General features: G+C 38.5%; 1 protein-coding gene across 2 annotated transcripts in view; it reads left to right on the top strand.

The window, feature by feature from the left end:
• Window positions 1–27605, top strand: part of GRIN3A (glutamate ionotropic receptor NMDA type subunit 3A) — a 192051-nt gene that overhangs the window by 125312 nt on the left and 39134 nt on the right. For both annotated transcript variants that reach the window (XR_010664632.1, XM_065947450.1), the window contains exons 5-6: window positions 2842–2957; window positions 18684–18835. Coding sequence is in view for 1 of the 2 variants with exons in the window: in XM_065947450.1 (XP_065803522.1) it covers window positions 2842–2957; window positions 18684–18835 (268 nt within the window). In the remaining variant the exon portion in view is untranslated. The remainder of the gene's footprint in view (window positions 1–2841; window positions 2958–18683; window positions 18836–27605) is intronic.

Genomic DNA, 27605 nt, shown 5'->3' with positions numbered 1-27605 from the left:
TGTGTGGATCACAACAAGCTGTGGGAAATTCTTCAAGAAATGGGAGTACCAGACCATCTGACCTGCCTCTTGAGAAATCCGTATGCAGGTGAGGAAGCAACAGTTAGAACTGGACGTGGAACAACAGACTTCTTCCAAATAGGAAAAGGAGTACGTCAAGACTATATATTGTCACCCTGCTTATTTAACTTATATGCAGAGTACATCATGAGAAATGCTGGACTGGATGAAGCATAAGCTGGAATCAAGATTGCCGGGAGAAATATCAATAATCCCAGATATGCAGATGACACCACCCTTATGGCAGAAAGTGAAGAACTAAAGAGCCTCTTGATGAAAGTGAAAAAGGAGAGTGAAAAAGTGGCTTAAAACTCAACATTCAGAAAACTAAGATCACAGCATCTGGTCCCATCACTTCATGGTAAATAGATGGGGAAACAATGGAAACAGTGACAGACTATTTTTTGGGGCTCCAAAGTCGCTGCAGATGGTCACTGCAGCCATGAAATTAAAAGATGCTTACTCTTTGGAAGAAAAGTTATGACCAATCTAGATAGCATATTAAAAAGCAGAGACTTTACTTTACCAACAAAGATCCATCTAGTCAAGGCTATGGTTTTTCCAGTAGTCATGTATGGATGTGAGAGTCGGACTGTAAAGAAAGCTGAGTGCCAAAGAATCGATGCTTTCGAACTGTGGTGTTGGAGAAGACTCTTGAGAGTCCCTTGGACTGCAAGGAGATCCAACCAGTTCATCCTAAAGGAAATCAGTCCTGAATATTCATTGGAAGGACTGATGCTGAAGCTGAAACTCCAATACTTTGGCCACCTGATACAAGAACCGACTCATTGGAAAAGACCCTGATGCTGGGAAAGATTGAAGGCGGGAGGAGAAGGGGACAACAGAGGATGAGATGGTTGGATGGCATCACCGACTCAATGGACATGAGTTTGAGTAAACTTATGGACAGGGAAGCCTGGCTTGCTGCAGTCTGTGGGGTCGCAAAGAGTCAGACACGACTGAACTGAAACATAGGCTTCATTGTAACTCACATCCAATATCCCTGGAAAGATTTTTTTTTTTTTTAGATTTTTTTTTTAGATTATTCATTTTGAAGTGGCTATTTCGCATTCTGGAAGAGTATGAAGAGGAAGTGATAGTCATTGGCACCAAGAAAGGATGCTGATCTACTCAATATACGTCAGTGTGTGTCAGACAAACCCATCATAAAGGTACTTGCTGTTCAATGATGAATCTTAGAGGTGTTTAGTGGTATCCTTCTCTTTTAGATTTTTGATGGCCCAATATTCTCCTCTGAGTTTAGAATCTACCTCTCTGTACTGAATTCCAATAGCCTCATTTTTGGTTCTAAGAGAGGAAGGACTGGACCCAGATGGAACAGAGAAGAGTTGTTCTCTTTACCAAGCTCATTGGACAACCCTGAGGGTCAAAAAGGCTTTATTAAATGTTTTATTACCTTTCCAAAAATTTTTGAGATAGTTGAAAACAAAGAGCCATTTGCATATATCTTAAATAGTTCCCTGTGAAACTCATTCTCCCTTGCCTCCTTTGTAAGTGGAGCTCAACTGGTGCTGACCACCTTCCTGGGGACCATTTCTGCGCCTATGTTAAAAAATGGGAGAGAATACAAAAAGAATGCACAAAGTGTCTGTTGCTATCTTGAGCCCAGCCCACAGCCAGTTCGCTGATACAGTCCAGAAATACTTGCCTTTAAATGATTTTTGCCTGAACTGTCTCCTGGGATGGGAGTGAAATATGAATCTCTGGAATTATATTAATAAATCAGACCACAAAGACCTGATTTACATATGCTTCCTCTTCCATTTATTAAACACCAGCTATGGACTTTAAAGAGACCTGAACTCTTTTTTCCCCAAGAGTGCTGGATGTCTTATTTGCACTTCTTTATTATGTACTCCCAAGTGTGAAATAATGCCTGACCTCTGGAGAATATGACAGTGATCATGACAGAAAGAATGAAGAATTTTCACATATTGATTAATGAGATCGCTTAGCTCTAACACTTATTGGCTTGTGAACTGGATCAACTTATTTCAACTCTCTGAACCTCAATTCCTTCATTTGTTAAAATAGGATACTACCGCCCCCTTGAAGTGAAAATGAAAGTGATAGTCATTCAGTTATGTCCGACTCTTTGCAACCCCATGGACATGGGATTTCCCAGGCAAGAATACTGGAGTGGGTTGTCATTTCCTTCTCCAGGGGACTTTCCCAACTCAGGGATTGAACCTGGGTCTCGTGCATTACAGGCAGATTCTTTACCATCTGAGCTACCAGGGAAGCCCACCTCCCTCTTCAGGGTCATTATAAAGGGTATGGAGAACAATAAATATAATGCCTACACCAAGAAATCACTTGGAGGACTTCATTCGGTGGTTCATTCGGTGGTTCAGTGGTTAAGACCCTGCACTTCTGCTACAGGGAGAGTTTGATCCCTGGTTGGGGAACTGAAATCCTACATGTAGCACGACCAAAAAAAAAAAAGATCATTCAGTTAATGTACGAGAAATGAACCTTGACTGTTTACCTTTGCACTCAATTTAGGGTTGCTCTGGTTTTGTTGTTCAATTTAGAACCCCTGGAAAGATGTCATGCTCTCTGTTAAGAGCGTCTGTTTCCCCTGGTCTGTTCTCTGCAGGTCAGTGAGATGTCACCACGGCAGAGCCAGCAGCTGCCCAGCTTGGACTGCCCTTACTGTCCAGATTTCTGCTCCCTAAACAAAAGCTAGCTGTCCGACTTAGTGTTTCCTGTCTATTAATGAATCATTTTCCACTTTTCTTCTTTTGGTCTTAAACATAGGAATGATCCAGAGAAACTAGACGCCTTCATCATGGACAAAGCCCTTCTGGATTACGAAGTGTCAGTAGATGCTGACTGCAAACTTCTAACTGTGGGGAAGCCATTTGCCATAGAAGGTATTAATCAATCATTCTTGATGCACTTTTACTCTAGATGTGTTCAGTTTGCCAACCTAGCAAGTCACAAATGCCAGTGTCTGAGGCAAAGAGCTATTTATCTTCCTTTGTTTTCATTTTCAGCTCTTAAGCACTCAGCTATTAAGTTGCTAAAGTTAGGTATTTATTTTCTACCTACTCCACCAACATATTTTTATCCAATTGTTAAAAAAACAACAACCAAAATATCATTGTTATCCAAATGGTGGTGCTTCAGATATCTGGGAGTGTTGACACAGTGTAGTAAACAGGAAGTCTGGTTTTAATTTAATCTGTATTTTCTAATGGCCAAATCCTATAATGAATCTGATACTAAAACTAGAATGATTGTGTTACAACTAGGATCCCAGTGTTGATTTAATCCAAGCTGCTCAGTTTTATCCACAAGAAAGTTCAGAGACAATATATTACTTTCTCATAATCACACAACTAGATGGTAATACTGAAATTAGAATATAAATCTCATAGTCCTTAAATAAATATTTACACTAGTTGAAAAATAAGTAGAAAAAAAATCAACCTCTGTAATTGAGTAACCTCTAAGTGTCCTAAACAAAACTGTTTGGGACCTCAGGTTTGTCTTCTTCCCCACTGGCAGCAAATTTTTGCTTTCAACTTGGTCAGCCAATCAATCAAACTTCAGGACCAAAGAAAGATTGCATTGTCAGTAGCTCCTTTCATTCTGGACAACAGTTGATATATGGAGCTGATAGTTTGAACCAGCAAATTTCACATCTCCAATTCCCAGCTTCCCTCCTATGACAGTACACACTGGCTCCCAGAACAGCCATACTCACTTGTCAGAAAGCATTTTGACTAGAAATAATCCCATGGGGATGCTCAAGTCTTATTTCCAGAAAACTATACTTTCCTGTGTGTTAACTAGTATATCAAGGCTATTCAGATTCCAGTTCCCCAACCACAGTTGGTCTCTATCTTTCCTAAACACATCAGCAGTTTTTTTTTTTTTCTCCATCTTCATTTTTGTGATGAATGAGAATGTTACAGCTGATGCTGTTTCTTTGAACCTTCTCCTAAGAGAAATCAATCCCCTCTCCAGGCAAAGTGACCTCCGCCTTAGCCTGGAATAGGAAGAGAGACATTTAGTGGTAGAGGTCTTCTGTTGAGACAACAGTGACAGAGACACAATTGTGTAGAAGGGCACAAGAAGAGAAACCAAAGAAAAACTAGAAAACCAAAAGAACGTTGATTATATAACCACATTTCGATGTAACAGTGGAAAATTTCCCATTTGTGTGGCATCTGGGTAAATGAAAAGGATGTTATTTCCTTTTTCTATCCTAGATACACTGGGTAATTGAAGCCCCTTTTGCCATTAGCAGCTGTTAGCAATGAATCATTTGTAGTGGGTAAAAGAATGAGGGACTCTTGTTTTCCACCTTTGTTTTCAAGGGGCAACTCTATCTTGTCAAAAGGCAGTGGTGAAATGGCTTGTGTGCCTCTGCTAGACCCCAGTGCCAGATGCCACACAATTAATTCCCCACTGGTTTCCTGTTCACATTTCCATCTGTGCTCATGAGACTTGGTGTCTCACAGTCTCCATCATCTCCAGACACCACATTGTTTTCCAAGGGAATAAATACAAAATGGCGCAGGGAAGCACTCTCTCTGCAGGACAGCAGAAAGACTATAGACTTGAATACAGAGAATATTCTCATCATTGTTGGTCTATTCTTAAAAAAGTCACTGCTGGTTTATTCTGGGTGATGTGCAAATCAGAAATTTTAATTCAATACAGCCTCTGTGAACAAGTTTACAACCTAAAGGCAGAACTTGGTAAAACACAAAGTAAGGATACTTATAAGTTACAAAAAAACAATGTGATAGAGATACTAATAAAACTCTTGACTATAGTTTTAAAGAAAAAATAGATTTTAATGGAATTTTTCTCTTTTCATGAAATTTTTAAAAAACATTATATGCTTTTCATTAACAACATTTAGGTTTTTTGAATTTATGAAAATGTGTACTTTATTATTATTAATTAGACTTTATAGGCATAAAATATCACAAAATCAATTTATGAACAATTTTTACCTATTTAGCTTACAGGAATGTTCCGTATGTCTGTATTCTCTCACAGGATCTAGTACAATGCAAGGCGTTTAACAGTTATGTAATAGATGATTTATTACCCTATTATATAACTCATTAGGTTGTATTTGACTAAATACCTAATCACTTCCTTATGTAGGTAATCAAAAGTACCCTGAAAAGTCTGCATATACTTTCCAAAGTGTTTAAATGATTTAGGGAACTTAGGAGGGAAAATGGAATCCATTGATTCCCTCATGCTGAAGGTACATTCACTCTATGTTCAGTTCAGTCGCTCAGTCGTGTCCGACTCTGCGACCCCATGGACTGCAGCACGTCAGGCCTCCCTGTCCATCACCAACACCCGGAGTTTACTCAAACTCATGTCCATTGAGTCGGTGATGCCATCACTCTCTGTAGTAATGACATTATATCAACTCAGTGTGACTACTAAACACCCTTCCCAATTTCACCATTCTGCTTTTATTTAACACCTAAAGGTCAATGGGGGGCAAATGAGAGACAACAGTCCACACTGACTTTCAAACCATTCCGTGAGTCTTCAGTGCAGCAAACCAAAATTATTAAAAATTCAAGAACATCTGGAAAGTCTCTGGTCTTATTAAAAACTATATACCAGGGACACAAAGATATATTGTCTATTCTGAAGAAAGAAAGTGCTGAGATAATTGAATACATGTCCCAAATTTATGCATTGGAGTAAATTGACAGTAAAGGTCAAATGAGAAGAAAGAGTAATGGAACTGCACAGTAATGATTTGTGAACTTTCTGCCAAAGACTTTGCCTGTTTTTGAGTTTGTTCTTTTACTTGCTTTCCACTAATTATTTAGTACAGTGCTTGAAGCACTAGCTCTGGAGTCTTGAGTGCTTAGGTTACAATAGAGTTGCTGTTCCCAAATAACTGTGTTAGTTGGGCAAGTCACAATCTGTTCTTCAGCTTCCGCATCTGCATAATGGGTTTGTGAATAGTACATCTAGGACAGAGTTGCTGTGATGATTAAGTAAAATAATACATGTAAGGCATGTTCAAGCACATAGTAAAAGTAACAGTGAGAGTGTTAATGGCTCAGTAGTTTCCAACTCCTTGTGACCCCTTGGACTGTAGCCCACGGGGCTTCTCGTTCATGGAATTTTCAAGACAAGAATACTAGAGTGGGTTGCAATTTCCTTCTCCAAAGGATTTTCCTGACCCAGGGATCAAACCCAGTCCTCCTATATTGCAGATATATTCTTTTCCATCTGAGCCACAAGGCTATTATTTAATATATTCAATATAATTATTCAATATATTCAAGGATTGAGGCCAATTTACTATAAAATGATCACGAGACAGATCACCTTCGTATATCTCAGCTTCTTCCACACACTTTGTCTCCACTTCGATGCGCTGAAGATAAAGGAAGCCCATTTTTAAAGTCTCCTTTAAGGTTAGAACTATTCCAAAATATGCTCAACCATTGCTCTGGAGTAGCTGACTGACTGTAAAACTGAACTGATCTTTCTTCTGGAGGTGTTTTTAACACTAAGATCTTATTTGCAAAATATCTATTTTCCAACCACATTTCAGGAAGATTTTTGTAGTCTATGAATTTCTAACTATACACTTGCTAGCCAAAATACATTTCTACCACTCTTAGCTTAGTAAAGCTGATTTATCCATGGGGAAAATATTAGAATTCTATTCTGAAAATTGTTCTCTTGGGCTATTAAGCTATATCCAGTTTCCAGGGTGCCTGAAGTCTTCATCTCTAGGGTTGACGGATTCCATTTCACTTCATCCATCAACCACAAAATAGTCAGCTTCATCTTTATTGCAAAGCCAAATTTCTAATGATAATGAAAGCAACTCAGGCTGCTAAGTTGAGTCAGCAATTTAAAGATAAGAAGTCTTTGACCAATGAACACAATCAAATTTGAAAAGGAGCTGACAAAGAAGACAGAAATGAAATCTTCAAGGCTTTACTATTTTATTTTGTTTCTGAATTGATTTTTATGTCTTTTAACACATACCTCTTCTAATTACCACATAACTATTTTGCCTGTTTTTCCCTATGTTCCATATGCATGGTTGTTTTAATTAGCTAAAAATAATTGTTATTAATGCCAATAATTATTAAAATATTAGTACTTAATATATGTGTTAAAATTGAAAATTTTAAAGAATGGTCATCTATTTTTAGTAGTCAATTACATATTAACCTTAACATGATGAAGTAGAGTCATTTCATATTAATTATTTCCTACATAGCAATTTTCTAAGTGTCTCTGCAATTTCAACATAACTTTATCCCTTAAAGTAATTTTTATACTTCTGTTGTAATGCCAAAATTCTATTCTTAAAATATGTAAATGTATATCATAACTATTAATCTTAGATTTTTAAACTTTCATAAAGATTCTTCTTAAAGATTTCTTAAAGTTAAAAAATTTTTAAACTTTCTTTGCATCCACGGGGTTGCAAAGAGTTGGACACAGCTGAGCGACCAACACTGCAAACTCTATGGCACTTGGCTGAGTGTCTGAGACAGAACAGCTTTCAACCTCTATTTGTGAAAGTGATGAATAGCTGTCCAATAAATAGTTGTCAAGTGAAAAACAAAAACAATCCTGCAATGATTACATTAACTCGGACTAGAATTGCTGACTTTAGGAGGATTTTTAGGAGAAGCAATACAGTCAGGAAAGATCCTTGCTAGTTAATTTCCCCATTTGTGTTCAATCATATACCAGTTGGGGCTGCACTTATGCTGTATTTACACAATTTACTGAAAAGTTTATGACAGAATCTGCCCATGAATAATATATATGTTTGTATCTGCTGAATTCAAGCCACCAGTCCACACTGAAGAAATCAAAGAGGAAATCAAAAAAATGAAAACAAAGCAAAAGCAGAATGGTTCAAAACCTATGGGATACAGAAAAAGGAGTTCTAAGACAAAAGTTTATAGCAATACACTGTTACCTCAAGAAAAATCTCAAGTAAACAATCTAACCTTATATCTAAAACAACTAGAGGAAGAAGAATAAACAAACCACCAGTTTAGATGATTGTAGGTTTTTACTGTATTGCCTGGCTTGGGGATAGTATGTCAATATGATTGTAGTGACAGGGGCTGTTTGAAGGGGAGGAATATGTCAAATATTCCTTTGCCTTGGTCTCATGCTATAATGGATACATTGGAAGAAGCACTGGTTTTTAGACTCAAGCAGACCCAATTTCAAATGCTAGCTTTGCCAACTGTGATCTGTGTGACATTAGGCCATTTATTTGCTCAGTCTTTAAGTCTCTACTCCTTGGAAGAGAAGCTATGACCAACCTAGATAGCATATTAAAAAGCAGAGACATTACTTTGCCAACAAAGGTCCATCTAGTCAAAGCTATGGTTTTCCAGTAGTCATGTAAGGATGAGTGAGTTGGACTATAAAGAAAGCTGAGCACCAAAGAATTGATGCTTTGAACTGTGGTGTTGCAGAAGACTCTTAAGAGTCCCTTGGACTCTTAAGGGGATCCAACCAGTCAATCTTAAAGGAAAATCAGCCCTGAATATTCATTGGAAGGACTGATGCTGAAGCTGAAACTCCAATACTTTGGCCACCTGATATGAAGAACTGACTCATTGGAAAAGACCCTGATGCTGGGAAAGATTGAAGGCAGGAGGAGAAGGGGATGACAGAGGATAAAGTGGTTGGATGGCATCACCGACTCGATGGACATGAGTTTGAGCAATCTCCAGAAGTTGGTGATGGACAAGGAAGTCTGGATTGCTGCAGGCCATGGAGTTGCAGAGTCAGATGTGACTAAGTGACTGCCTGAACTAAGTAATACATATCCTGCATGGGTGGTATCTGGCACACCATAGGGCTCAGTATGTTCAGGTTCTCATTATTAGAACCCCAGAGGGATTTAACTGACCTGTATGCCACAATCTAATATGCAATCTTAGACTAGTGCATGATCTATAAACTGGAGTAAGGCATATAGAAAGTCCATTGCTGAACAGTACTTGGCAAATAGTAAGCCCTCTATAGTATTAGAAATTGTTGTTGTTGTTGTTGAAAGTTATTGCCTCAGGAGGAAAAAATACAAATTATTCAGCAAACCCGGCCTAATCATTCTGACCACACTCACCAGATAGTTCCAAGTCTTTACTTGTTTGTATAAGTCTCTGTCCTTCTCCTGCAAGCTGGTACAACCTTAGATGTCTCAGCTGTAATGAAATAATCATTATGCAGTACATTGTTTAGTATCTGCTTCCCTAAGAGGATACATGCCATGACAGCAGGGACTATATTTACCTTACTTACTGCTAAATCCCAACCACTTAACACAGTGCCTATTCACTCAGTAAATATGCATTGAGTGGATGAATGAGTGAATGAATAAATGTGTGAATTAGTCAGTGAATATTATTATACACATGACTAGTATTGTGCCTGACATGTAAATAGGTACTGAATGAATGTCTGTGCAGCTGAATTGTCAATAGCATTCATTATAATAAACATTTCTAAAGAAACTTTGTTACTTCCTTATAGTTACCCATTTTTTAAAAAATGTTATTTAATGATAACATCAGCTGAAGAACAGACTGCCCGGGTAAAGTCTTTTATTATCAGTCTTGCCTTTCAAACCAAAACTACTAGGCACAAAACAGGCACTCAAAATAGCTCTTTGAATGGAAAATTCTAATCATGCTCTTGACATTGTCATCATTTCCTTGACTCTCCTTTGTTAAGGAACAAACAAAATTACCAAGGGGAAAAAACATACAGCTCTCTAAAATGCAAAATTTTTTCTGTATTATTTATTTCTTCTCTTTTATTAGTTATACACAAATCTCAAGCCTCATGCATTTTTTAAAAAGAACTTGTGTAATCAGAGGAGGAGACAGACTAGTGAACACATGGCCTTGACTTTCCTGCAGTGAATTACATGACCAGAGCCCAGAAAGAGAAGCTCAGTTCACCTACTCCTGGACTCCCATGTGCTAAGACCACAAAACCTGAGCCATGACCAGAAAAGCTGCACCAAAGGTTTCCCAAATGAAGTGACACAACGTGCCCAGAGGCCTGAGTCACTGCCTTGTCCTGGGCTGGAGGTGGACTCCTCGCCCCAGGAAGACCAGCCCTGTGTGACGGCTGCCTTCCTAGGTGGTCCCTGAAAAGCCTACCGGGAGCAGCAGAGATCAAGCCCTGAGCCTTTGGAGTGGGAGCACTGATTCCAAGACCCTAGACTACCAGAGAACTAACCCTAGGGAGTGTCAAATAGTGAAAACTCACACAAAGGAAACCATTTGAATACAAAATCCAACATCACCCAACCAGCAGTAACACCCTGTGCAGGACTCCTCATCTAAACAACAAAGAAAACAAAAATACAAAGCTAATCATCATCAGACTACCAATCAGAGATTACCACCTCACTCAGCTTGCCCATCAGAGGAAAAACAAACAAACAAAAACTCAGCACAAATCTCACTCTAGATGAAGCTTACATAAAACACTGGACCAACCGTATGAGGGCAGAAACCAAAAGGAAGAAAGAATTCAATCTTCTTCATGGAAAGAACTCAACTTTCCTTGAATCTGGTAAAAGGAAACCTCAAACACAATAAGTTAAAAAAATAATAATGAAAAGGCGGAGAAATACTACACAAATGAAGAAACAAACTAGAAACACAGAAGTCCAAATAAATGCAGAGGAAATAGGCAAACTACCAGAAAAAGTGTTCAGAAAAATGACAGTAAAGGTTATCAAAAACCTTGAAAAAAAAATGGAGAAAATACAAGAATCAATTAACAAAGACTTAGAAGAATTAAAGAATAAACATACAGAGACAAACAACACAATTACTGAAATTAAAAATACTCTAGAAGGAATCAATAGCAAAATATCTGAAGCAGAACGAATCAGTGAGCTGGAAGATAAAATAGTGAAAATAACTTTTGAAGAGCATAATAAAGTAAAAGAATGAAGAGAACTGAGGACAGTCCCAGAGACTTCTGTGACAATATCAAAAGCATCAACATTTGAATTATAGAGGTCCCAGAAGAAGAAGAAAAAAGAAAAGGGTATGAGAAAATTTTTGAACAGATTATAGCTGAAAATTTCCCCAATATGGAAAAGGACTCAATCAACTCCAAGAGGCACAAAGAGTCCCATACAGGATAAACCCAAGAAGAAGCACTCCAAGACTCATACTAATCAAACTAACAAAGACTAAACACAAAGAAAGAATACTAAAAGCAGCAAGGGAGAAGCAGCAAGTGACATACAAGGGGAACCCCATATGCTTAACAGCTGATCTTTCAGCAGAAACTCTGCAGGCCAGAAGAGATTGATAGGATATATTTAAAGTACTGAAAGGGAAAAGTCTACAACCAAGATTACTGTAACCAGCAAGGATCTCATTCAAAATTGATGGAGAAAGAAAAAGTTTTTCAGAAAAGCAAAAGTTAAGAGAATTCAGTACTATCAAACCAACTTTACAGAAAATGTTAAAGGGACTTATAATATAGTCAAGAAATATAAAAGAAGAAAAAAAGATCTACAAAATCAACCCCAAACAATTAAGAAAATGGCAATAGGAACATATATATCAATAATTACTTTAAATGTAAATGGATTAAATGCTCCAATGAAAAGACACAGACTGGCTGAATGGACACAAAAACAAGACCCATATATATGCTGTCTACAAGAAACCCACTTCAGACCTCAAGACACATGGGGACTGAAAGTGAGAGGATGGAAAAATATATTCCATGCAAATGGGAAGCAAAAGAAAGCTGGAGTAGCAATCCTCATATCAGACAAAATAGACCTTAAAATTAGGAAAATTACAAGAGATAAGGAAGGACACTACATAATGATCAAGGGATCAATCCAAGAGGAAGACATAACAACTGGAAATATCTATGCACCCAACACAGAAACACTTCAACACATAAGACAAACACTAATAGACATAAAAGGAGAAATTGACAGTAACACAATAATAGTTGGAGACTTAAACACCTCACTCACACCAATGGACAGATCATCAAAACAGAAAATTAATAAGGAAATCAAGTCTTAAATGATACATTAGATGAGATGGATCTCACTGATATCTTCAGGACATTCCATCCACAAGCAGAGGAGTATACCTTCTTCTCAAGTGCACACAGAACATTCTCCAGGATAGATCACATCTTGGATCACAAATGAAACCTCAATAAATTTAAGAAAATTGAAATCGTATCAAGCATCATCTTCTCCAACCCACAATTCTATGAGACTAGATATCAATTACAAGAAAAAAAAAACTATAAGAAACACAAACACATGGAGATTAAGCAATCCATTTCTAAATAAGCAATAGGTTACTGAAGAAATCAAAAGGGAAATCAAAAAATTTCTAGAAACAAATGACAATGAAAACACCACAACTCAAAACCTATGGGAAGCAGCAAAAGCAGTTCTAAGAGGGAAGTTTATAGCAATACAATTCTACCTCAAAATACAAGAAAAACACTGAATAGACAACCTAACTTTATACCTAAAACAACTGGAAAAATAACAACAACAAAAACAAACAAACAAACAAAAATTAGTAGAAGGAAAGAAATCATAAAGATCCGAGCAGAAATAAATGAAAAAGAAAGAAACAATAGTAAAGATTAATAAAACTAGAAGCTGGTTCTTTGAGAAGATTAACAAAAATTGACAAACCTTTAGCCAGACTCATTAATAAGAAAAGAGAGAAGAATCAAATCAACAAAATGAGAAATGAAAAAGGAGAGGTTCCAACAGACAATGCACAAAGGATTGTAAGAGACTACTATGAACAACTATATGGCAATAAAATAGATAACCTGAAAGAAATGGACAGATTCTTAGAAAAGTTCAATCTTCCAAGACTGAACCAGGAAGAAATAGAAATTATGAACAACCCAATTACAAGCACTGAAATGGAAGCTGTGATCAAAAATACCCCAAAAAACAAAAGCCCAGGACCAGATGGCTTCACAGGAGAAGTCTATCAAATGTTTAGAGAAGAGCTAATGCCTATCCTTCTAAAACTCTTTCAAAAACTTGCAGAGGGAAAAAAAAAAAAAAAAAAAAAAAAAACTTGCAGAGGAAGGAACACTTCAAAATTCATTCTATGAGGCCACAATCACCCTGATACCAAAACCAGACAAAAACAGCACAAAAAAGGAAACTACAGGCCAATAGATGCCAAAATACTCAAAAAATTGTAGCAAACAGAATTCAGCAACACATCAAAAAGCTCATACACCATGATCAAGTTTGGTTTATTCCAGGAATGCAAGGATTCTTCAATATACACAAATCAATCGATGTGATTCACCATATTAACAAACTGAAAGATAAAAACCATTTGATCATCTCAAGAGATGCAGAAAAAGCCTTTGACAAAATTCAATACCCATTTATTATTAAAACTCTTCAAAAACTGGGCCTAGAAGGAACCTAACTCAACATAGTAAAGGCCATATATGATAACCTACAGCAAACTTTATTCTGAATGGTGAAAAACTGAAAGCATTCTCCCTAAGATCAGGAACAAGACAAGGCTATCCCCTTTTGCCACTGTCATTCAACATAGTTCTGGAAGTCCTAGCTTCAGCAGAGAAGAAAAATAAATAAAAGGAATCCAGATCAGAAAAGAAGGAAAGCTCTCACTGTTTGCAGATGACATGCAAATGTACATGCAGATGTACATCAGTTCAGTTCAGTTCAGTTCAGTTGCCAGTCATGTCTGACTCTTTGTGACCCCATGAACCGCAGCATGCCAGGCCTCCCTGTCCATCACCAACTGCTGAAGTCTACCCAAACCCGTGTCCATTGAGTCGGTGATTCCATCCAATCATCTCATCCTCTGTCGTCCCCTTCTCCTCCTGCCCTCAGTCTTTCCCAGCATCAGGGTCTTTTCAAATGAGTCAGCTCTTCGCATCAGGTGGCCAAAGTATTGGAGTTTCAGCTTCAGCATCAGTCCTTCCAATGAACACCCAGGACTGATCTCCTTTAGGATGGACTGGTTGGATCTCCTTGCAGTCCAAGGGACTCTCAAGAGTCTTCTCCAACACCACAGTTCAAAAGCATCAATTCTTCGGTGCTCAGCTTTCTTTATGGTCCAACTCTCACATCCATACAAGACTACTGGAAAAACCATAGTCTTGACTAGATGGACCTTTGTTGGCAAAGTAATGTCTCTGCTTTTTAATATGCTGTCTAGGTTGGTCATAACTTTCCTTCCAAGGAGTAGGCATCTTTTAATTTCATGGCTGCGATCACCATCTGCAGTGATTTTGAAGCCCCCCAAAATAAAATCAGCCACTGTTTCCCCATCTATTTGCCATGAAGTGATGGGACCAGATGCCATGATCTTAGTTTTCTGAATGTTGAGTTTTAAGCCAACTTTTTCACTCTCCTCTTTCACTTTCATCAAGAGGATTTTTAGTTCTTCTTCACTTTCTGCCATAAGGGTGGTGTCATCTGCATATCTGAGGTTATTGATATTTCTCCCGGCAATCTTGATTCCAGCTTGTGCTTCCTTCAGCCCAGTGTTTCTCATGATGTACTCTGCATATAAGTTAAATAAGCAGGGTGACAATATACAGCCTTGATGTACTCCTTTTCCTATTTGGAACCAGTTTGTTGTTCCATGTCCAGTTCTAGCTGTTGCTTCCTGACCTGCATACAGGTTTCTCAAGAGACAAGTCAGGTGGTCTGGTATTCATAGAAAACCCTAAAGATACTGTCAGAAAATTACTAGAGCTAATCAGTGAATTTAGCAAAGTTGCAGGATACAAAATCAATACACAGAAATCACTTGCATTTCTATATACTAACAATGAAAAGTCAGAAAGAGAAATTAAGGAATCAATCCCATTCACCATTGAAACAAAAAGAATTAAATATCTAGGATTTGTTCCTAAGGAAACAAAAGAACTGTACACAGAAAATTATAAGACACTGATGAAAGAAATCAAAAACAACATAAACAGATGAAGAGATGTTCCATGTTCCTGGGTAGGAAGACTCAATATTGTGAAAATGACTGTAGTACCAAAAGCAATCTACAGATTCAATGCGATCCCTATCAAATACCAAGGCACTTTTCACAGAACTAAAACAAAAAATTTCACAATTCATATGGAAACACAAAAGACCCTGAATAGCCAAAACAGCCTTGAGAAAGAAGAATGGAGCTGGAGGGATCAACCTTCCTGACTTCAGATTATACTACAAAGCTACAGTCATCAAGACAGTATGGTACTGGCACAAAAACAGAAATATAGAACAATGGAACAAGAGCAAAAGCCCGGAAATAAACCTATGCACCTATGGGTACCTTAATATTGACAAAGGAGGCAAGAATATACAATGGGGCAAAGACAGCCTCTTCCATAAATGGTGCTGGGAAAACTGGACAGATACATGTAAAACAATGAAATTAGAACACTTCCTAACACCACACTCAAAGATAAACTCAAAATGGATTAAAGACCTAAATGTAAGACCAGAACCTATAAAACTCTTAGAGGAAAACATAGGCAGAACACTCGATGACACAAATCAAAGCAAGATCCTCTATGATTCTCCTCCTAGGATAATGGAAATAAAAACAAAAGTAAACAAGTGGGACCTGATTAAACTTAAAAGTTTTTTTCACAGCAAAGGAAACTATAAGCAAGGTGAAAAGACAACCCTCAGAATGGGGGGAAATAATAGCAAATGAAACAACTGACAAAGGATTAATTTCCAAAATATACAAGCAGCTCATACAACTCAATACCAGAAAAACAAACCACCCAGTCAAAAAGTGGGAAAAAGACCTAAACAGACATTGCTCCAAACAGGACTTACAGTTGGCTAACAAACACATGAAAAGATGTTCAACATCGCTCATTATTAGAGAAATGCAAATCAAAACTACAATGAGATATCACCTCACACCAGTTGGAATGGCCCTCATCAAAAAGTCTACAAACAATAAATGCTGGAGAGGGTATGGAGAAAAGGGAACGCTCTTGCACTGTTGGTGGGAATGTAAACTGATACAGCCACTATGGAAGACGGTATGGAAATTCCTCAAAAAACTAAGACGGTGAGGAGATTCCTCAAAACCACCATATGACCCATCAATCCCACTCCTAAGCATATACCCTGAGGACATCAAAATTGAAAGAGACACAAGTATCTCACTGTTCATTGCAGCACTATTTACAATAGCTAGAACATGGAAGCAACCTAGATGTCCACGGACAGATGAATGGATAAAGAAGTTGTGGTACATATACACAGTGGAATATTACTTGACCATAAAAAAGAATGCATTTGAGTCAGTTCTGATGAGATGGATGAACCTAGAAACTATTATAGAGAGTTAAGTAAGTCAGAAAGAGAAAGATAAACATTGTATTTTAATGCACATATACAGAATCTAGAAAAATGGTACTGAAGAATTTATTTACAGGGCAATGATGGAGAAACAGACATAGAGAATAGACTTATGGACATGGGGAGAGGGGAGGAGAGGGTGAGATGTATGGAAAGAGTAACATGGAAGTTTACATTACCATATCTAAAATAGATAGCCAACAGGAATTTTTCGTATGGCTCAAGAAACTCAAACAGGGGCTCTGTATCAGCATAGAGGGGTGGGATGGGAGGGAGTTTCAAAAGGGAGGGGATATATGTATACCTATGGCTGATTCATGTTGAGTTTTGACAGAAAACAACAAAACTCTGTAAAGCAATTATACTTCAATGAAAAATAAATCAATTTTTTAAAAAGGGCTTGTGTATCTATAATTTCAAAAAAAAACAAAAGCTTATGTCTTTGGAAATAAATTGTAGGATGGAAATATGATAGCAAGCATTTGTTTCCATGAAGTATCTTTGGATGTTTTTAACATTTAAAAAATGTTCTTTTATATTATAGTTGATTTACAATGTTGTATTAATTTCAAGTATATAGCAAAGCGACTTAGTTATATGGATAAATATATCTATTATTTTTCAGATTCTTTTCCCATGTAGGTTATTACAGAGTATTGAGTAGAGTTCCCCATGCTAAACAGTAGGTCCTTGCTGACTATCTATTTATATAAAGTTATGTGCATATGTTTTTTGTTTCTTGGTTTCTTTGCCTTCGTTTTTTAATTATTTTATTAATTTTTATTGGAGCATCACTGCTTTACAATGTGTTGGTTTCTGCTCTATATCTCTATATTCTTGACAGCCTTTTGTCTTTGCATGTGAAAAAAAGAGCTAGCTATATTTTCAGTTTGTCTTCCTCAATCATCTTGACAGCAATACATCTTTTTTTGACTATACAATCCAATAGTTAAAGACAAAATGTAGGTAATTAGCTCTTCCACATGGCTTGTCAAAGAGATTAACAGTGAAGTAACAGTTTGGAACCAAGTAAAGCCCCAGACCAAGTGAAGATAGAGTCAAAGCTAATTAATTAAAACTCAGACAACAAATTACATCTTCTTCAAGCTCCTCCTTCATCCTTTCCCCTGCCTCTCTTTCCTTGAATAACTGTTGTCCCAGATATTTGGTTTATCATTTTCTTGATTTTTTTCTAAATATACTTCTATCACATATATATGAATTGCAAAAAAATATACAGGTTTGTTTTTAATGTTTTTGCATTTACACAATGGATTCATGCTGCAATCTTCTGAGACTGATCTTTTTACTTAGTGTTGCTAAGTCATCCATATTATTCCATATCATTCATATGTTTCACACTATAAAACATTCCATTGTGTAAATATTTCACATTTATTTACCCATTTTCTTGTTAACATTTTGGTTGTTTCCAATTTTTGCTGTTATAAAAAATGCCTCTAAAAACATTCTTAAATATACCTCCTGGTCTAGTTGTGGAGGAGTTCTTTAGGAATGTACTTAAAGTTGTTTGTCTTAGAGCATATAAATGTTCAGCTATATAAAGTAATAGCAAACAGTTTTCCAAAGTGGGTACATCAATTTGCATTCCCACAAGCAATGAATAAGTGATCCTACTGATTACATTTGCTTCAACACTTGGTTTTACTAGACTCCTTTTTTTTTTGACAAGTTTTTTTGATGTTTTAGTATTTACACTATACTGTACATTCACAAGGCCTCATTCTATTATTAAAAATAAAAGTAAAAGAGGGTTATGCATGACCAATGATGAGAGTATTTCATAGACCAGGGATTGTAATTTAACAAATTTTGTGTTTTTAAGGTCCAGATGAGGTTTTCTGGGAGAAGTAGATAGGGAATCCTAGCCCTAGTAAAGACCTGAAAGATGGCTTCTGAAAAATACCTTGAAGGGAAGGACAGAAAGCCTTGGAATACAGTGTGTCCCTACTACACAGTACACAAATCATTTCTCTCCTTTCTGGACTCATCTCTTTTACTCAGAGAAGTAGCAGATCCATAGTAATCATACCTAGGACATTTCTGAGTCCTTTGAGGGAAAGATGGTGAAAGCTTACTATGTCCTTGCTACCAGGTCTGACAGCAGTATCAGGTGTGGTGGCAACATCTCAGGAAACTCTTAAGTGAAACACTCATCTGAGATTGTATTTTCTTCTAGGGTACGGCATTGGTCTCCCTCCCAACTCTCCTTTTACCTCCAACATATCCGAGCTAATCAGTCAATACAAGTCACATGGGTTTATGGATGTGCTACATGACAAGTGGTATAAGGTGGTTCCCTGTGGCAAGAGAAGTTTTGCTGTCACTGAGGTAAGGGGAAAACTGCTGATAATGTTGATGCTTTGTATAGCTTTACCTTGAAGAACATTAGGAAATGCTGTCATATGTGTCAGTGGCCAGTAATCCAAGCTATTACATCTCCTAGGATTCACCATGATATTTGCAGCTGCTGTTAGTTGCTAAGTCGTGTACAATTCTTTGCAACTCCATGGACCATAGCCCACCAGGCTCCTGTGTCCATGGGATTTCCCAGGCAAGAATACTAGGTGGGTTGTCATTTTCTTCTCCAGGGACCATGATATTTAGATTACTCCTAATTCCACTTGAGGATGACTATCCAATAGGAATTTTCAGTAAAACAAGTTTGTCTTGGATTCAACTGTGATGCTACTTTGATGAGTAAATGTCTGAATTTCTGTCTTTCCCCTACATATGATATCTACAAATGCAGGAGAAATGCTATTCTGAATTACAATAATAGTATCTGAGACTGACATTAACAGTGTTTGGTTTAACTGTTAATTGCTGGTCATGATGTGGATTGCAAAATATCCTCAAGCTCTAATTTCCCAGGGGTCCAGTGATAGATCCTGCTTAGAGAAACAGACATAACCAGGTAATTCTTAGATAATCCTAGATATTTTTTAACTGAAAATAATCAACTCACTTCTTTTATGTATAGGAAGCTAATATCCAGAGATCTTAAGTGATTTGCCCAAGGCACACAAATAACCAGAAAATACATCTTTCTATCATAACACTCTGCCTTTATGATATAATTAGAAAGAAAACTGCAAAGTGAGTCAGAGATTGGATAATTAAGATAGGAGACTAAAAGGTGTAATAAGAGCCAGACTCCAGTATTTAAAAGAGAAGGCAAATAAAACAGTACAAGGTCAGCCTGACATTTAAAAAAAGTCTAAAGCTGATAATAATGACTCCCAAGAGCCTCTCTTCACCAACAACTGTCAAATTTGTATTTCAACGACTCTTCTTCTGAGCTCTAGAACCATGTATCTACCTTCCTGTTTGACACCTCCACTTGAATATCTTACACGCATCTCACATTTAATTTGTCAAAGCAGAACCCTAATCTTCTGTCCTAGATGTGGGAGGCATTAAGGATCCCTGCCAGTTTTTGGAATGAGAAACTCGATGGACAGAGATGCCATTGCTTCATATCTTGGGTAATGGCATCTCTGTCCATCGAGTTTCTCATTCCAAAAACTGGCAGGGATCCTTAATGCCTCCCACATCTTACCTTCTGCATCCATCAACAAGCCGTATCTTTTACTTCTATAAAATATGTCTCAAATGTGCCCATTTATTGCCATCTCCATTGTCATCACTCTAGTCCAAGCCATCATTCCTCACCTGGACCACTGCAAAAGTCTCCTCACTAGTCTCTCTGTTTTCATGTTTTCTCCAATTTGTTTTCCACAAGGCAGATCCCGTTCCTCCTTAAGCCTGCAGTGGCTTCCATGTTAATTAAGGAACAATCTGAAATGCTGAACACGCCCTGCAATGCCCTGAGGGACTTGACCCTGGCTATTTCCTCAGCCTCCTGGCTCATTACAGCCTCACCAAGATAGTCATTTCAGATGGAGATACATCAGTGGCTTTCCTGCCTTAAGGTGTTGGCACATGCTGTTGCATCCTTCTTCCTAATTACTCTTCCTCCCCGCACCCTCTCAACATCAACCCAGCTAATGCCTTCTCATTATAAACTCTCAGCTGAAACCCCCCTTCATCAGAGCCTTCCCACAATGCCTGATGCAATCCGAATCACTGTTGTTGTTCGGCCGCTAAGTTGTATCCGACTCTTTGTGACCCCATGGACTGCAGCACACTAGGCTTCTCTGTCCTTTATTATCTCCTGGAGTTTGCTCAAATTCATGTCCATTGAAACGGTGATGCTATCTATCTCATCCTCTGCTGCCCTCTTCTATCTCTCTTTATAATCTCATAGCTTATTGAGAAGACAATCATTGAGTAAAGATTTAAAGGAAGGAAGCAGGAAACTAAGGAATTAGAAAGCTAGCATGCTCTGTTTCTTATCATGTAACAAAAACTGTATTTGGGACATTAACTCATTGGTTCTCACTACAACCCTGTAAGGCAAGAATTTTTATATTTATTTGGAGATATTTTCATTTTAGAAAAAGCTAAAAGAAATAAACCTTGGCTTGGTCAGCTGAATTAATTCAACCAAGAAAATAAACAAGCTAATCACTTAAATTGTACAAAGCAACAATCATTTGGCATTTCCTACCACTTGTTGTGACCACGGATAATTCAAGTCAAAATCTCCAAGTGATCAAAGCTGACAACAAGACATTAGATAAGATGAAGGGAGCCTCCCTGTCATGTCCCCAAAGCCAGCAATATGGAATGATTTGCACCTCTCTGATCACAAACACATCTCTAGATTGTGCCATCTCAGAGGACCATGGGACCAAGACATCAGCTGGATGGACCATCTGGCTCTCAGGACAAGCCTCTCAGGGTACAGGGCTCTTCAGAATCAGAACCTAACTCTACCCAGACACATAGAGGGAAACATACACAGACTCATAAGCACTAACATGAATCTAATTCCAGTGTGAAATATCTAACACAAAACGTAATAGATTTGAAGCCATACACTTCAGGACTTGCCTACTGGCTCTACCAATTAATAACTGAGCGACTTAACTATTCCTAGGTCTGAGTTTCTTCATTCATGAATGGATATAATAAAACATAACTTGTCATTTTGTTCTGAGAATAAGAGAACATTTATGGAAAGACCTAGTAAAAAAAAAAAAACATGGCATAGTAAATAGAAGAATTAATACTTCCTCTCCTTCCATCAGGAAAATTTCCTGGGGTTCATAGATATCTTTAGATATCTTCCTACAGCTCTTTCTAGAAGTGGGGAAACCTTCCCAGAAACTCTCCAGTAGATTTCTTCATATTCATTGGCCAAAAATTGTGTCATGTGTCCATGTTTAAGCTAATTAATGGTGAGGAGATGAGATTACCATGATAGGTTAGCCAGCCATGACTCATCCCCTAGGACTAATAAGGGGGCAGCTTCACTGGCAATACATGATCCCATAAAGAAGACCTAAATGAAAGCAGGGTTCCCTTAAGAAGAATGATTCAGGAGAATGGATGCTAAGTAGACAACCAACCACCTGTTTTACACCTTCTCCCATCCTACCTGCTTCTAGTCATCAGTACAATGAGGTATTTGGATATAATCATCTGCAAGCACCCTCCCAGCTTTGATATAGTGATCATGGTGTTTCTTTATGTCATCCTGAGATGAGAATGCTTAATATATTTACTATAAAGCATAATGGTTGAAAGCATGGGCTTTGGAGACAGTTCTAGGTTTGAACACTACCATCTAAGTGATATTAACCATGTTACTTGTCCATTCCGAGCCTCAGCTTTTGCAAATTGGGGTGAAAATGTCTACTTCATAGGACTGTGGTGAAAATTAAGGCAGACAATGCATGTAAAATAGTGAGGCTATACCCAAATGTGATAACCACAAAGTAACTTACATCCTTAAGGATGATGAGATTTCATCATAACTCTTCCAGGGCTATATGGATTTATCAGAAATTTCAAACAAAACCAAATTAAGTGTGGACAAAAAGAAGACAGGTTTTGAAAAACAAATCAGAAAAGCCATGAACTGTTCAGATGATGCATGCAAAATATACCACATCATTTTTCAACCATGGTTTTTTAATGGAACAAATTCAGGGGAGAGGCATTTGGGAAACTCTGGATGTAGTGAGCTGGAAGCAACTGGATAAGAGGCTGATGTCAGGATCAAGTTATGGTTATTAAGACAACCTTGGGCTGGCTTTCCAGGCCAGCTGAATTTGAAGGGGGTGAGGGGTAGGAATGAGGAGAATGGAAGAGAAGTGTACTCTTAATTGGAACTTCGGAGACAGAAATAAAGGAAGATTCTGATAACATCCATGTGGGTGTAGAGTTAGGGGGGCCCCCTCCAGCTTCAGGGAATGTTAATCACACACAGCGAGCACTTCTTTCTCATGATGGTGGTCTGAAGTTAGGCCTATTCTGGTCTGTTCAGTAACAAGCTGCTTTGCAGGGATGCTCACCTGTGTGCATTTAAACAGCAGAGTATATCCTTGGGCACTGACTGGCGTGTTTGTCTTGAGGAATCTAGGACAGAATTTCAGGATGTCACCCTCACAGAACCTAAAGGTACAATGTAATTCAATGAAATCCACGTTCAGCTCATTGGCTGAGCTTGGTCTCCTCTGTGAAGGCCCTGTGCCTGCTGTATTTTCTTTCACTCCATCCTTGGGTCTCCACCTGCTGTTTTGAGGGGGGAGGAGGTTAACTTTCTCTAAGAAAAGGTCAGAAGAAGGAAGCATACTTGTTAGCACTTTCCTTGCCATCCCTTTTGCCTCAAACATCATACACTCTGGACTATTAGTGTGAAGAAAGTAGGACTCGATTTGAAATCAGACTAACCATATTTGAAGCCGCCTGTACCATCTACCTGCCTTGGAAAAATCACGAATCCACCTCAGTATCAGCTTCTTCATCTCTTCAGTAACTTTTTGTAAGGAGTTAGTAAAGTAGTAGTATAATGCAGTGGTTCCCAATTTTTTGGCACCGGGGACCTATTTCATGGGAGATAATTCTTCCATGGACCCGGGTAGGGGGATGGTTTGGGGATGATTCAGGAGCATTACATTTATTGTGCACTTTATTCCTATTATTATTACATCAGTTCCACCTCAGATCATCAGGCACTAAATCCCAGATGTTGGGGGCTCCTGGTTTAATGGACACATCCCTCTTCCTTCACGCCCCTGGGGGGAGGGGGGCAGAGTTCAGCACAGCAGAAGCAAGAATGTTCTGGAGGTACCTCTCCCAACAGGTGCTCTTGAGAAAGACATTCCTCTGACCTTCCATTTTCCAGGTACAGTCCTAGTTCACGTCTGTTACCACAAAGTCATTAAACAATTTCACTCTGAAAAAAAAAAATCCTCATTTGGCAGATGAATAATAGCAATATATGGTCACCTAGCATGCTCTCTTCCACCTGTTTCTCACAGTTGGACATTAATACTTGATTCCCTGTGAGAACCTTGATCTATTCACCCTTCATCTCTTGGCAACCCTAGAGCTGTCTAGCTGCAATCTCTCTGGAGAATAAACTTTTTTTTTTAATTCTAGGGCTTTATCTGCTCCCCAGAGTCACCTAGAAAATTGCAGGTCCAATTCTGCAGATCAGACTCCAGCAATTTTCAGAGAGGAATTTTAAATTGACCTCAGATATTTCTTCATGATCCTTCTAGCACAGCTGTGCCTCTGCCCACAGTAGACTCATTGTCGATCAATTCCACAGGAAAAAACTATGGCAGACTTGAAATTTCCTTTATTTTACTCTGACTCATCCCCCCCAAAAATGTAATTCTTTTTGAGTCACTGAATTTAAGAGTCCCAGGTTTTATGAAATCTGTTATTTACAAACGAGGAAAAGGAAGGTAGCAGGTCACAGCTTAACAAACTCCTAAAACTTTTCAAGGAATTATTAAGATTTATGATGATAACCTCTTTTTACAAGTCTCTTTTAAATATTGGGTGGAATAATATGCCTTTTAACCAACTGGAAATAGTTAGGAAGGAAGAGGAAACAGTTTGAGTGGAGAATGGATAGAACACTCAAACAGCCTGAGGAGAATTTTTAGGAAACTCTTCACAGAGGTGTGATCTAAGGAAACAACAGAAATACTGCAATATCTCAGGGCAGGTAAAGTGAAGGAGACATTACCTAAGCTAAGGAAGCAACCTTAGCTCAAAGGGAAACATGGAGAGAGCCACTCCCAGAACCCAGGGTGGCACAGAAAAAGGCATTCAAATAGGAGCTGGAGCCTTTGGTTAGGGATGTAAATGTGCCGCAGAGACCTGGTTGAGAGAGGGCAAGGAAGTAAATACCTGGCCTTAGTCTCCTCCTGCCCTGGCATCTTCCACCACTGCCTTTGTTGTTCAGTCACCCAGTTATATCTGACTCTTTGCAACCCCGTGGACTATAGCATGCTAGGTTTCCCTGTCCTTCACCATCTCCAGGAATTTGCTCAAACTCATGTCCATTGAGTCGGTGATGCCATCCAACTATCTCATCCTCTGTCCTCCCCTTCTCCTCCTGTCTTCAATCTTTCCCAGCAACAGGGTCTCCTCCAGTGAGTCAGTTCTTTGCATCAGGTGGCCAAAGTATTTGGGCTGCAGCTTCAGCATCACTCCTTCCAATGAATATTCAGGACTGATTTCCTTTAGGATGGGCTGGTTTGATCTCCTTGTTGTCAAGGGACTCTCAAGAGTCTTCTCCAATAGCACAGTTCAAAAGCACAAGTTCTTCAGTGCTCAATCTTCTTTACATCCATACATGGCTATGGGACAAACCATAGCTTTGACTCTATGGACCTTTGTCAGAAAAGTAATGTCTCTGCTTTTTAATATGATGTCTAGGTTTGTCATAGCTTCTCTTCCAAAGAGTAAGCATCTTTTAATTTCATGCCTATAGTCACTGTCCACAGTGATTTTGGAGCTCAAGGAAAAAAAAAAAGTCTATCACTGTTTCCATTGTTTCCGTATCTATTTGCCATGAAGTGATGGGACTGGATGCCATGATCTTCATTTTTTGGGTGTTGAGTTTTAAGCAAGCTTTTTAACTCTTCTCTTTCACCCTCATCAAGAGGATCTTTACTTCCTCTTTGATTTCTGCCATAAGGGTGGTGTCAGCTGCATAGTTGAGGTTATTGATATTTCTCCTGACAATCTTGATTCCAGCTTGTGATTCATCCAGCCCAGCATTTCACATGATGTACTCTTCATATAAGGTAAGTAATCAGGGTGAAAATATATAGCTTTGACATACTCCTTTCCCAATTTGGAACCAGTCTGTTTTTCCATGTCTGGTTCTAACTGTTGCTTTTTGACCTGCATACAGGTTTCTCAGAAGGCAGGTAAGATGGTCTGGTATTCCCATCTCTTTAAAAATTTTCCACAGTTTGTTGTGATCTACACAAAGTCTTTAGCATAGTCAATGAAGCAGAAGTAGACGTTTTTCTGGAATTCTCTTGCTTTTTCGATGATCCAATAGATGTTGGCAATTTGATCTTTGGTTTCTCTGCCTTTTCTACATCTAGCTTGTACATCTGGAAGTTCTTAGATCATGTACTGTTAAAGCCTAGTTTGAAGGATTTTGAGCATGACCTTGTTAGCACGTGAAATGAGTGCAACTGTGCAGTAGTTTGAACATTCTTTGGCATTGCCTTTCTTTGGGACTGGAATGAAAACTGACCTTTTCCAGTCCTGTGGCCACTGCTGAGTTTTCCAAATTTGCTGGCATGTTGAGTGCAGCACTTTCACAGCATCGTCTTTTAGGATTTGAAATAGTTCAGTTAGAATTCCGTCACCTCAACTAGCTTTGTTTGTAATGATGCTTCCTAAGGTCTACTTGACTTCACACTCCAGACTTCCAGGATGTCTGCCTCTAGGTGAGTGATCACACCATCATGGATATCCGGGTCACTAAGATCTTTTTTGTACAGTTCTTCTGTGTATTCTTGCCACCTCTTCTTAATATCTTCTGCTTCTGTTAGGTCCATACCATTTCTCTCCTTTATTGTGCCCATCTTTGCATGAAATGTTCCCCTGGTATCTCTGATTTTCTTGAAGAGATCTCTAGTCTTTCCCATTCTATTGTTTTCAACTAAATTTTTGCATTATTCACTTAAGAAGGCTTTCTTATCTCTCCTTTTTATTCTTTGGAATTCTGCATTCAGATGTGTATATTTTCCCCTTTTTCCTTTGCCTTTCACTTCAGGAGAGTATATTAAAATAGGAGCTGGAGCCTTTGGTTAGGGGCATAGACATGCCACAGCGACCTGGCTGAGAGAGGGCCAGGAAGTAAATACCTGACCTTAGTCTCCTCCCTGCTCCCCCCACCCCAGCCTCTTCTACGACTGCCTTAAGCCAAGGAAACCAGTCATTGTGGTCCATAAGCCTCCCCATGGCACAAATTGGGATGAGGAGAGAAAACCGTCTAGAACAGCCCCTCATGGCAAGTGAAGGTGGGGAAGGGGCCAGTTAAAAGAAAGCTCCTGTAGCCTGACCACCTAGAGTGTGCAGCTTCTGCACCTGCAGACCAAGGTCTAGCCTGCAGGAAAGGAGACTGTTCCTTGCACGGATTACAGAGGAGGAGGTAGGACAACCAGTATTGAAATGACCTTGGTCTTGGGAGGCAGACCACCCTTGCTCTATCATTACTCTAAAGAGACAATGTCACATCCTTGGGGAAGTTACTGAATCCGTGAGCCTCAGTTGAAGGCATAGCTTGCTGGGTTTTTACAAGGTTCTCTGCCTCTGAATCTATGGGTCTCCTTTTGTTATTGTTGGATGTCTAGGGAAACAAATAACATACTATGCACGAGGTGGAACATTGCAGTGAAGGGAGCTCTACTTCAAAATCTAGAAACCTCAATTATGGAAAGTAGGGAAAAGGAAAAATAAATTTTGAGACAGTCTAAAAGTAAACCATTACACTTTTCAGTGTTTTTTTTTAATTAATATTAAAGAAAGTGCACATTAGGAAACTTTGCCCAATTCCATCCATGACCTCACCTTCAATTTGACCCTCACCCCATCCCTGAATTTACTCAATCCTTGACCTCACCCCATTCCAGGCCCCTAACTCCAACCCAACCTTTAATTCATTCTTGATCTTACCCATCCTTGGCAACCACCAGTCCTGAACCTC

Source organism: Muntiacus reevesi, chromosome 10, assembly GCF_963930625.1.
Source record: "Muntiacus reevesi chromosome 10, mMunRee1.1, whole genome shotgun sequence".
NCBI lineage: Eukaryota > Metazoa > Chordata > Mammalia > Artiodactyla > Cervidae > Muntiacus > Muntiacus reevesi.
The sequence above is the reverse complement of the archived record's forward strand: the minus strand, read 5'-3'. Positions and strand labels throughout refer to the sequence as shown.